This window comes from Somniosus microcephalus, chromosome 24 (assembly GCF_052327205.1).
Source record: "Somniosus microcephalus isolate GS21.2 chromosome 24, FLI_Smic_1.0, whole genome shotgun sequence".
Classification (NCBI taxonomy): domain Eukaryota; kingdom Metazoa; phylum Chordata; class Chondrichthyes; order Squaliformes; family Somniosidae; genus Somniosus; species Somniosus microcephalus.
In genome coordinates, this window is record NC_141010.1 from 51,061,241 (window position 1) to 51,073,074 (window position 11,834).

Genomic DNA, 11,834 nt, shown 5'->3' on the forward strand with positions numbered 1-11,834 from the left:
GTCGATATGCCCAGATTGAAAAGGAATGTCTAGGCTTGGTAGTTGGACTAGAAAAGTTTCATGGCTACATATATGGACTTCCCACCTTCACAGTTGAGACAGACCACTGCCCACTGGTTGCCATCATAAAAAAAAACCTGAATGAGATGTCTCCAAGGATTCAACGACTCATGATGAAGCTGCAAAGATATGACTTTGAACTGATCTACACACCAGGCAAACACATAGGGCTAGATTTTCAGTATAGGCAGTTTTGGGGCGCTAACCTTAGCGCCCGCCCGAAGTTAGCGCCCGCCCCAAAGTAGCGCCCCGTTGCCGGGAATTCAGTGGCTTCGCCCTAAGAGGTTGGTGGAGCGCTAAAAGAGGCGTTCCACTACTCTCTTTAGGCGCTAAGCCGGCGGTCCAGAGGGATAGCGCCCAGGCGGGGCGCAGCACGGGTGCGGTCATTTTTGCACTGACAGCAGACCCCGTGGTGCCGACCAGCTCTTAAAGGGGGAAGGGACGAATTGGTCTGCTGCCACGCCCTGCACACTGCAGCCTTGCAAAGAGGCCTCAACACTACTGCTCAGCCCCAGGGAGTCATGGCAACGCCAGAGAAGGCCCGTCAGCGTGCCCTGCGCTTCTCAGAGGGTGATCTGGGCATCATGGTCACAGCTCTGGAGGTGAGGCGCAAGATCTTGTTTCCAGACAGTGGGAGGAATCCAACCCACCACGACTACACCAAAGCCTGGAAGCAGATCGCCCAGAGGGTGACGTTCACCGGCGAGGCCCCCAGGACCCACACACAATGCCGTAAGAAATACAACGATCTGACCAGGATTGTGAGGGTGAGTAGCCTTTCCAGTCTCCTCCTCATTCTTGCATGTACACCTGACATGATGGGCAAAGGGACCTGAAAGTCCTTTTGGCCAGCCCTCAGCCAGCAGCATTGGGACAGTCATGAGCATCAAATGGCCATTCGGCACTCTACACTTTGGCCAAGCTATTCCACCATGGGAGGCAGTGGACAGTACATCAGGGCTTCACTCTGTCCAAGCTATTCCACCATGGGAGGCAGTGCACACTACATCAGGGCTTCACTCTGTCCAAGCTATTCCACCATGGGAGGCAGTGCACACTACATCAGGGCTTCACTCTGTCCAAGCTATTCCACCATGGGAGGCAGTGCACACTACATCAGGGCTTCACTCTGTCCAAGCTATTCCACCATGGGAGGCAGTGCACACTACATCAGGGCTTCACTCTGTCCAAGCTATTCCACCATGGGAGGCAGTGCACACTACATCAGGGCTTCACTCTGTCCAAGCTATTCCACCATGGGAGGCAGTGCACACTACATCAGGGCTTCACTGCGCACTTACAGCCCGTCCTTTCTCTTGCAGGCTAAAGTAGCGTTTAATCGCCAGGCCCGTGCCAGGGGTGGCCGCGCCAAGCTGCAGAAGCTCACTCGGCTGGAGGAGCGCGTGTGTGTGCTCATGGGAGCACGTGTGATTGTCCCCACAGCGTGCGGTGTATCCGACCCTCCACTGCCCGGCAATGGTAAGGACCTCGCCTTTTGGCCCTCTCGCGTCGCACTGGCCCATCCGAGCTACCTCCTTTGCCACTGTCCCACCAATGCGCTGAATCCCACCAGTCCTAACTCCCTCGCTGACGCCGTCTCCTCACTCTGAAGCTACTCTTGTGCATTCCTGCTTTCAGCTGGTGACGACCAGGACCCTGAGGCTGCCAGTGACAGCACCTCCGACCAGGAGGAGGAGGAGGAGCAAGCCGGACCTTCGGGGGAACAGTCACGTCCCGCAGGAGAGGAGGAAATGCTCGACACCTCCTCACTGGACGAGTGCCTGGAGGAACTGTCGCAGGGCAATGCAGCTTCTGGGACCAGTGGCGTCCAGCCACCCAGCAGCCGTGCGCGTGGCCCGCGGCCTTCCCCCCAAAGCGGGGAAGGATCAGAGGGGAGTGCTGCTGCTCGGCACACTCGCCGTCACCAACGCGGCAAGGGTCCCCTAGTTCGGCCCCCTCCTCCCCAGCGGGAGAGTCGCGACTCCAGTCCGGACACCTTCACTTCGGAGGAGGTGCGGAAGCTCGATCAGATGGCCGACGACTCGGACCGGCGCCACACGGAGCTCATGAGCGTGGTGGGGCGCATGCCTGAGGCCATCGAGTCGCTGGCGACCAGTGTGCGCGAGTTCGGGGCAGCAACTGCCGCGACTGGCCGCATGCTAACTGATGCCGTCAAGACCCTGGCGGATGTGATGCGCGCGCACACCAGGACCACAGGGCCACTCACTGCTGCCACACGCGCTGTCTCAGGCAGGCATCGCCAGGGCAGGCGCCGCGCTGGACCATCCCAGCAAGCCGGCCGTCGGCTGATTGCTGCGGATCCTGCAGTGCGGGCCCGGCCGAGTGCCACCGCGCCACAGCACCAGCCAGCGCATCCCAGACGCCTGCTGGCCCACATTGCGCCATCCGTTGCCGCCATTCCCCCTCTGGGCCGTCAAGGGCAAGCGGCTGCAGCTGATGGTGGCCAGGCTCAGGTGCGCCACTCAGGAGACGGCCCCTCGAGGCCCAAACGCCGTGTAGGCCGCCCCCCAGCGGCATCTGGCGGAAGGGCATCTGAGCCTCAGGCGCCTTCCCCCAGCCTCGCAGCAGCCACTGGGCAGAGCTTGCGAAGGAGCAGCAGGCAGGGCAGGGGAGGCAAAATGCTGGCCAAGGTCTCGCCCTCGCGGGCCACTCAGTAGAGGGTGTGGCCAGCTTTCCTTTAATATGGCGGTGGCCATCTTTATTTTGCCCATGGTTGTGCTTTTGGAGGGCTTTTTTTTTGCGTTAGGCCGACGTTGAGGCCCGGTTTCAATAAAGGTGGAGTGGCTCCTCCCCAGTTTGTGGGAGTGAGTCGTTTGTTGGGCTTTTTGTGGGGCCCGTTTATTGTTTTTGGGGATTCATGTGGGAAGGGCTTTTCATTTTTGTTTAATAAAAAATTATCTTTATTCATGCAGTCTCCATGGTTGTTCTTCTTAGTGTTTGTTGGCTTCGCCGGCTGAGGGCTTGCGGAGCGGCTGCATTCATCTTCCCTCATGGCCCCTGGCCATTCCCTGACAGGGGGCTTAGAAGTACCGTGTAATAAGGTGGCGTCGTGCGGCCCTTGGCCCTGGTCGCTCCCTCCTGGGAACGTACTCCTGCTCCTCCTCCTCCTCCTCCTCCTCCTCCTCATGCTCCTCCTGCTCCTCCTCCTGAGGTGCTGGTCCAACGTCAGGTGGCAGTGCCTGAGTCCTGCGGATAGCCAGGTTGTGTAGCATGCAGCAAACCACCACAAATTGGGAGACCCGGTCCGGCGAATACTGGAGAGCTCCTCCGGAGCGATCAAGGCAGCGGAACCGCTGCTTGAGGACCCCAATAGTTAGCTCGATGATGTTGCGGGTGGTTTGATGGCTCTCGTTGTAGGCCTCTTCAGCAGCAGTCCTGGGCGCGCGGAGCGGGGTCATGAGCCAGGTGCACAAAGGATAGCCTTTGTCCCCGAGTAGCCATCCTCTTGGGGGAGGCTGTGCCTGGAACATGTCATGCACAGTACTCTGCCGCAGGATAAAGGCATCGTGGCTGCTGCCTGGGAAGCTGGCATTGACTGCCATGATGCGCTGCTTGTGGTCACAGACCAGCTGCACATTCAGAGAATGGTAGCCCTTCCTGTTGCGATACTGCTCGCCATGCTCCAGAGGGGCCCGCAAAGCCACATGCGTACAGTCAATGGCGCCCTGCACCAAGGGGAATTCCCCGAGTCTGGAAAATCCCAATGCGCGCTGATGCTGGCTCTCCAGGGCCATGGGGAAGGAGATGAATTGGCTTCTCCTTCTGAACAGTGCTTCGGTCACCTGGCGGATGCAGCGATGCGCGCCGTACTGGGAGATGTTTGCTATGTCCCCAGCAGCGTATTGGAAGGAGCCGGTGGCATAGAAGTTCAATGCCACCGTCACCTTCACTTCCACCGACAGAGACGTCCTGCACCTGAGCTTTGGCCGCAGATCTCGGCGAAGCAGGTGGCAGATCTCTGCAATCACCCCCTTTCGGAATCGGAGCCTTTTAACACATCGCGCGGCACTCATGTTTAGGTAGGAGCGCTGCTGGCGGTATAGCCTGACTGGGTAAGGCCTACGTGGCCGACGCCTGTAGCCCCCTCTGCCTCTAGCCAGGGCTGCCCCTCTCACAATGCGTCTGCGAGCCCTACGGACATGGAGCTGCAGCTCCGCGTTGGCACCCCATGCAACCCCCATCAAATCCTGGCAAACAGTCTAATTTCCAAATGGCCACTTGCAGCGCTATTGCCTGAGTCCAAAAATACCTGGCTCTTGCTGCTTGAAACCAGTTAGCTATCCTCCTTGTTGTGTCTCCAGAAATGCGTTGCACAAGACTGTTTTCAGAAAAAAGGATGGCCTTTATACTGGAGAAGACGTTCCCTTTAATTAGCGCCCCCCGGGGCCCGCGCTGGTTGTGTTGCGTTCCTTTTTCCAAACGCTCCGGCCGCCCGCCGCACAATGGGGCGGTCCGACTGAAGTTTGCAATTGGGGCGGCCAAAGGGCGTTGCACGAGGATGTGACGTCATTTTCTGCGCGCGCATCCGGGCGGGCGCTAAACTTTGCGCCGGCGCTAACGGGCAACTTAATTTGGGGCGGGGCGCAAACTGCGCTGCGCCCGGGCGCTACACGCATAGCGCCCGGAAATCACTTCTCTTAAGGCGCTAACTGCTGGCGCAAGCAACTGAAAATCTAGCCCACAGTATTACAAACAGTAATAGAGAACATTCATCATGGTTGGCCAAAAGGTTCCTGTCCAAAGTACTTTCACATTAGGTCAGAGTTGAGTGTCGCAAGTGGACTATTACTAAAACAGAACAGAATAGTCATTCCACAGGCTCTACGTCAAGGCATGCTCAAAAGGATTCATGAGGGACACCTCGGAATTGAAAAATGCAAAAGGAGAGCAAGAGACACTGTTTATTGGCCTGGCATAAATAAGGACAATGAGAACATGATAGGCAAATGTGAGACATGTCAGAAACACCAAAACAAACAAACAAAGGAACCAATGATAGTAGCTGACTTACCAACAGCAGCATGGCAAAAGGTTGGTATGGACCTTTTTCATTTGAATGGTAAAGACTATCTAATAGTGATTGACTACTATTCTAACTATCCTGAGATAATGCTGCTCTCAAGCACCACAGCAAGCAGTGTCATAATGCATGCTAAATCCATCTTCGCCAGACATGGAATTTCCAGGATTGCCGTTAGCGACAATGGTCCGTGCTTCAACTGTAAGGAGTGGCAACAGTTTGCAGCACAGTATGACTTTCAGCACATCACACCCAGTCCTTTGTATGCTCAGTCGAATGGTAAGGCAGAGAAAGGTGTTCAAGTTCTCAAACAGCTACTGAAGAAAGCGACAGAAAGCAAGTCTGAGCCTTATCTCGCCCTGCTGAGCTACCGAGCCTCACCTTTAGACTCTGGTTCTTCACCTGCTGAACTACTAATGGGTCGCAAGTTGCGCACAACGCTACCCTGCTGTGCAAAAGAAAAGCAGAGTAAGGAACTGAGACAGAGACTTCAACTGTTAAAGCTGAAACAGAAATCACACTAAGTCATCCAAAACTCTGAAACCATTGACAAGGGATGATGTTGTCAGGATTGAGGATCCAGATGCATGGAACAGGAAAGCTACAGTTCTTGAGGAAGTAGGACCAAGGTCATACACTGTTAGAACTGAGGAAGGACAGATTCTCAGGAGGAATCGGCGTTCCCTCCTAAAAACACAAGAAACTATCCAAGAGCAAATCGATGACAATGCCGCAACTGAATCTTGTCAATCATCACCAGAACAATCTAACACAAACGCACATACAGGCTGTCATGAAAACACATCAGACTTACCTGTGCTGAGAAGATCCACACGTGAAGTAAAAAAGCCTGATAGACTTAATCTTTGAGTATAAAGTAAAGCTTTGAAAATGTGTTGACTGTTGTGAAAATGTTTATGTTTATAGAGCACTAACAAAAGTGTTACTGATATCATCTTTATCGTTTTTCTTGAAAGTTGATTGATATTGATTTTGTTTAACCTCAAAGAAAGGGGGATGTAATGATCAGTAACCTGTCATTCTAGAATGGTACACTAGGTGGAGCTGTAGAGCTGTATGTTTAAGAGTGGGACTACCCATGATGCACTAGGCTACCCAGAAGGCAGTAGTCAAGATGGATGCTGTACAAGTCCACATGGCATGAATAAAGTGACTAGCTAGAATCTAGCTGTTCATAATGAAAACGACTAGTTATTAATGAACATAACATAGATAACATCACATTTTTCCACATTATATTCCATTTGCCATGTTCTTGCCCACTCACTTAACCTGTCTATATCCCTTTGAAGCATCTTTGCATCCTCCTCACAACTTACATTCCCACCCAGCTTTGTATCATCAGCAAACTTAGATATATTACATTTGGTCCCCTCATCCAAATCATTGATATAGATTGTGAATAGCTGAGGCCCGAGCACTGATCCTTGTGGTACCCCACTCGTTACAGCCTGCCAACCCAAAAATGAGCCGTTTATTCCTCCTCTCTGTTTTCTGTCCGTTAACCAATCCTCAATCCAGGCTAGTATATTAACCCCAATCCCATTAGCCCTAATTTTGTTTAATAACCTCTTGTGTGGCACCTTATTGAATGCCTTCTGAAAATTCAAATACACCACATCCACTGGTTCCCCCTTATCTATTCTGACAGTTACAACCTCAAAAAACTCTAACAGATTTGTCAAACACAATTTCCATTTCATAAATCCGTGTTGACTCTGCCCAATCCTATTATTATTTTCCAAGTGCCCTGTTACGTCCTTAATAATAGATTCTAGCATTTTCCCTGCTACTGATGTCAGGCGAACTGGTCTGTAGTCCTCCTTTTTGTCTCTCCCTCCTCTCTTAAATAATGGGGTTACATTTGCTACCTTCCAATCCATGGGAACTGTTCTAGAATTGATAGAATTTTGGAAGATGACAACCAATGCATCCACTATCTCTATAGCCACCTCTTTCAAAACCCTAGGATATAGGCCATCAGGTCCAGGTGATTTATCGGCTTTCAGTCCCATTAATTTCTCCAGTACTATTTTTTTACTGATGCTAATTTCTTTCAGTTCCTCATTCTTGCCAGACCCTTGGTTCTCCACTATTTCTGGAAGGTTTTTTGCGTCTTCTTCCGTGAAGGGAGACACAAAGCCTGGAATTTTGCCGGCGCTCAGAGGGCGGGTTTGGAGGTGGGGGCACTGTCAAAATAGCAAAGATTGACAGCAGGTAGGAAACCCGCTGTCAACCCGCCTCCACGCGAGTCTCCCAGGTGTCGGGCTTGTCAGTGGAGAACTGACCCGACACCAGGCAGCGGGGAATACGACTGATCTAATTAAATGGCTTGTTAAGAGCCAATTTATCGCTATGTTGAGGCTTCCTTCCAATTTTACGTTCTCCCCCACGGGTTACCCACTGCTCGGGGATCACGCCAGCTCACCCTGGCGTGATTTGAGTCTGCTCTGATGTTTCTGATAAGCTGACCACTGCAGAAGTGTTAGGTGAGCTTTAAGGCGGGTTGGGAGCGGGGTTGGTACCCGCTCCCAGTTCCTGCCATTTTCCCGGCAGTCCCGCCTCCAAACCCGCCTCCTCAGGGGCTGGGAAAATTCCTCCCCGATGTGATGGCTCATGTGGAGAAATAAACGGAGACGGTCTGTTTCCGTGCACTAGCTTTCTATGATTCTATGAATACGATGCATTTGTAATATCAGTAAAATGATTTACCTGAAGAGACAGAGAATGGCCAGTGCTGCACTCAGGAACAGCAGAGACAGGCTGTGTCCGACTGTGTAGCTTACCTTCACTGCCTGGAGAAAGAGTCCCTGAATGATAAAAAAAACCAGAGATCATGAAATTCGAGAACAGTCAAACAAACAACAGAACACCACGGCGGGGGAGGGGTGAGAGTCTGCTCTGTTTGAGCGGCGTGCTGACACAGTAAATATGTTCCGGAAATTTCTATTGCTCAGTATTTCTAATGAGATTGTGTGTGAGCTCTTTTCCAACTTTCTGATCATTTTTCTGACTGGAAGAGATTTCCACAAACACCTTCCCAATGTCACTGTACACGGGATGGATGACGGGAAGGTGCCCCATGTTGTCGAACGCAATAGTCTGAAGCCTAGAGCCTGTGCAATTCTTAGGCCTCACCATGACTGTTTTAGAATGGCTGCAAAGGAGGAGGCTGCGTTGTACGTAAAAAAAAATCCTGGCACTTGTGACCACTTTGCCCAGTTAATCCGTGCGAGCCCCCTGCCCCTTATCTTGCTCCATCCTGTGACCACTGCCTCTCCCTATACAACTGTCAACCAGCTGCTTTTCTCTGGCTCTGTAATCTCCTCCAGCCCTACAACCCTCTGCGTTCCTCCAATTCTGGTCTCTTGAGCAGCCCCTATTTTAATCGCTCCATCATTGGTGGCCGTGCCTTCAGCTGCCTAGGCCCTGGGCTCTGGAATTCCCTCCCTAAACCCCTCAGCCTTTCTACCTTTCTCTCCTCCTTTAAGATGATCCTTAAAACCAACCTCTTTGACCAAACTTTATCTGCCCTAATATCTCCTTTTGTGGCTCGGTGCCAAATTTTGTCTGATAACATCCACAAATCTGCCTCCTGTTGGGTTCAGCAAGGAGCAGAACCGACAAGACTCAGGCTGACAAACGTGACTCTATCTCACTGTCCTGATCAAAGATCCTGGGGAGAGAGTAGGTGCGGAGAGAAAAATACATATTAATTGGAGTATTGTTAATTAAGCGGCAGTAAGAGAGTCACAGATACACCGAGGTAGATTTTGACTGTGCGATAGTGTACAATGGGTGAAAGTGAATTAGCAGCCCGTTTTGACTTCAATGGAAATAAATTTGGGGAGCGACGTGATATGGGCTGTCGATTCGCTAGCACCTGTTTCACACGATCGCACAAAGTCAAAGTTACCCCCGTTAGGGGCATATTGTAACAGGAAGGAGAATGCGCAGTACAATAACTACAGGAGACAGATAAAGATTGTTCGCAAAAGTAAGAACATAGGAATTGCTAAACAATTAAAGACCAAAGTCCATCGAGCTCGCCTTCTATCGGTCATAGTCACATGATACAACAATAATGGATTGTTGACTAATCACAGCGAGCAATCTCTATCAATGAGTCTATAACAGACCCAGACATGAGGTAAGGAAAACCCCCCAGTGATGGAGAGCTTTGGGAACCACAGGTCCAAAGTCACCTGTTCCCCCCCGCCCCGCCGAGCCTGCTACACTCTCCACACGTCATGTCTCAAATGACTCATATATTCCCAAAATAGTATTCTCTGAAAAGAATCTATCTAATTTGCGTTTGAGTGAATCAATACTAACTGCTTCCACCGTCTCCCTCGGCAGCCTGTTCCATAGATTGACCACTCGCTCACTTGTTTCTGCAGATTAGTTTTCAATTTACCCTCCTTCAAGTTCTACTGTCTGGACAAGGTGATACAGCTTGTCGTGGTCGACATTATCTAGTCCCTATAGAATCCTAAAAAGAACTGGAGAGAAGGAGGAATGTTGCTAACCATGAAACAATTCAGAGAAACTAGGATTAGACCGCCTTGGGCGTTGGCGGTAATCGGGCGGTATTGGATTAGCCACATGTTATACTCCCAGCTTGATATTCAGTTGTATTGAAGGTGGAAGAACCGTATATCTGGCGAGAGTGTAACAGGCAGACAATATGATACTGCCCGTTTAGCGCTACTGCCGAAACAAATTTCTACCCCATGGAGTGTGACACTTATAATATTTATTCATTCTGCTATGGTTAGGTAGTAACTCACATATTAAGGAAGGAGGATAGCAAAATACTGCGGATGCTGGAAATCTGAAATAACAACAGAAAATGCTGGAAAACTCAGCAGGCCAGGCAGCATCCATGGAGAGAAAATAGAGTCAACGTTTCGGGTCAAACCCTTTGTCAAGACTGGAAAAGCACAGGAAATGAAATAGATTGAAAGGCCGGGCTGGGAGAGAACAAAAGAGAAGTGAAGAGACATTAAGAGGTATTCAAAACCAGACGAGATGGTGATAGGACGAGTGGAGACAAAAGATGGCTCCAGATTAGGTGTGAAATGCGCTGGCAGAGTGAGAGACAGCTGCCATGTGGGAGAGAAAAAGGGGGAAGGGCACAAAACAAAGGTGTGGATAAAAAATAAGTAAAAATGTAATAGGGGCCGAGGTTTTGATCTGAAATTGTTGAACTCGATATTGAGTCCGGAAGGCTGTAAAGTGCCTAATCGGAAGATGAGGTGCTGTTCCTCGGGAAGCTCAGTGTAAACTCGAGGAACAGCACCTCATCTTCCAATTAGGCACTTTACAGCCTTCCGGACTCAATATCGAGTTCAACAATTTCAGATCATAACCTTGGCCCCCATTACATTTTTACTTATTTTTTGTTTTGGCCCTTCCCCCCCTTTTTTTCTCTCCCACATGGCAGCTGTCTCTCATTCTGCCAACGCATTTCACACCTAATCTAGAGCCGTCTTTTGTCTCCACTAGTCCGATCACCATCTTGTCTCGTTTTGAATACCTCTTAATGTCTCTTCACTTCTCTTTTGTTCTCTCCCAGCCTGGCCTTTCAATCTATTTCATTTCCTGTGCTTTTCCAGTCTTGACAAAGGGTTTGACCCGAAACGTTGACTCTATTTTCTCTCCAACAGATGTTGCCTGGCCTGCTGAGTTTTTCCAGCATTTTCTGTTGTTATTGAGGAAGGAGGATGTGTCCTGGAATGTTATTTTTTAGAGAGCCCTAGTAAAATGGTGGTAATAGTAATCGTGTCTAAGGAAGGAATAAATCCAATACTTAAAGGCAGATGCTTGAAGGGAAACACTGACCTCAACATCGGCCTCCATGTTGCTGATGTTGATTCCACATGCGTTCGAGTAAGAGTGCAGCATCTCAGTCCAACCTTCACCAGTGCACTGCCTGCTCACATTCCCTATGGTAGGAGTAACATCATTAACAACGACTGACTGTCCCACTACCACAGTGAACAGGAACCCTTATAATTCAGAGCAACAGAGATGAACCAGTCAGCTAACGTGAGCTACCCCGGACTGAAGAACCCTAAATATTACAACATTTTGCTATTTTCAGTTGTACGGTTGACTTGACAGCCAAACCCGCACCCTAATAAGTCAGAAATCTGATGGCCTCCATTGGGGAAGAAGGGGGAAAGTGTGAAACATTGCCTGAGAGCCACAGTCATCTTCAAGAGATTCAGTAAATCTGCATAATCATCAGGTCAGGCCAATCTGGAAGCCTAGAGCAGTTATTAGGAAGGTCTACTACATTGATCAACATGCAGATTGAGTCAGTGAACCCACTCCAGCCACCAAGTGAAGTCTGAAGCATTCACAATGGAAGCGTGGAACATGGTCAAGGAACACTTATGAGTGTTTGTCAGGTGAAGCCTGGAGTAACAGTGGGGAATCCTAGAACACTTATTAGTAATAGACTGAAAAGGTTCTCAATCTCAATTAGCCTACAGTAAAGTCAATCATAAAGATAAAAAGCAATATCCTGCAGATACTGGAAATCTGAAATAAAAACAGAAAATGCTGGAAACACTCAGCAGGTCAGGCAGCATCGTGAAAGATGGAGGCAGGGTTAATGCTTCAGGTCGATGACCCTTCGCCAGAATGATGATGATCCAGCCTTCCTCTCTCCACAGGTGCTGCCTGGCCCGCTGAGCGTTTTCCA

The 11,834-nt window shown here is 50.2% G+C and overlaps 1 protein-coding gene across 1 annotated transcript in view; it reads right to left on the reverse strand.

Moving 5' to 3' along the window:
• Positions 1 to 8,206, reverse strand: part of LOC147101482 (vasoactive intestinal polypeptide receptor-like) — a 40,964-nt gene extending 32,758 nt beyond the window's left edge. Inside the window, exons 1-2 of the mRNA XM_085966024.1 lie at positions 8,117 to 8,206; positions 7,835 to 7,932 (exon numbers count right to left, since the gene is read on the reverse strand). Of these exons, the coding sequence (XP_085822150.1) occupies positions 7,835 to 7,932; positions 8,117 to 8,206 (188 nt within the window). The remainder of the gene's footprint in view (positions 1 to 7,834; positions 7,933 to 8,116) is intronic.
• Between the last annotated feature and the right edge of the window lie 3,628 nt (positions 8,207 to 11,834).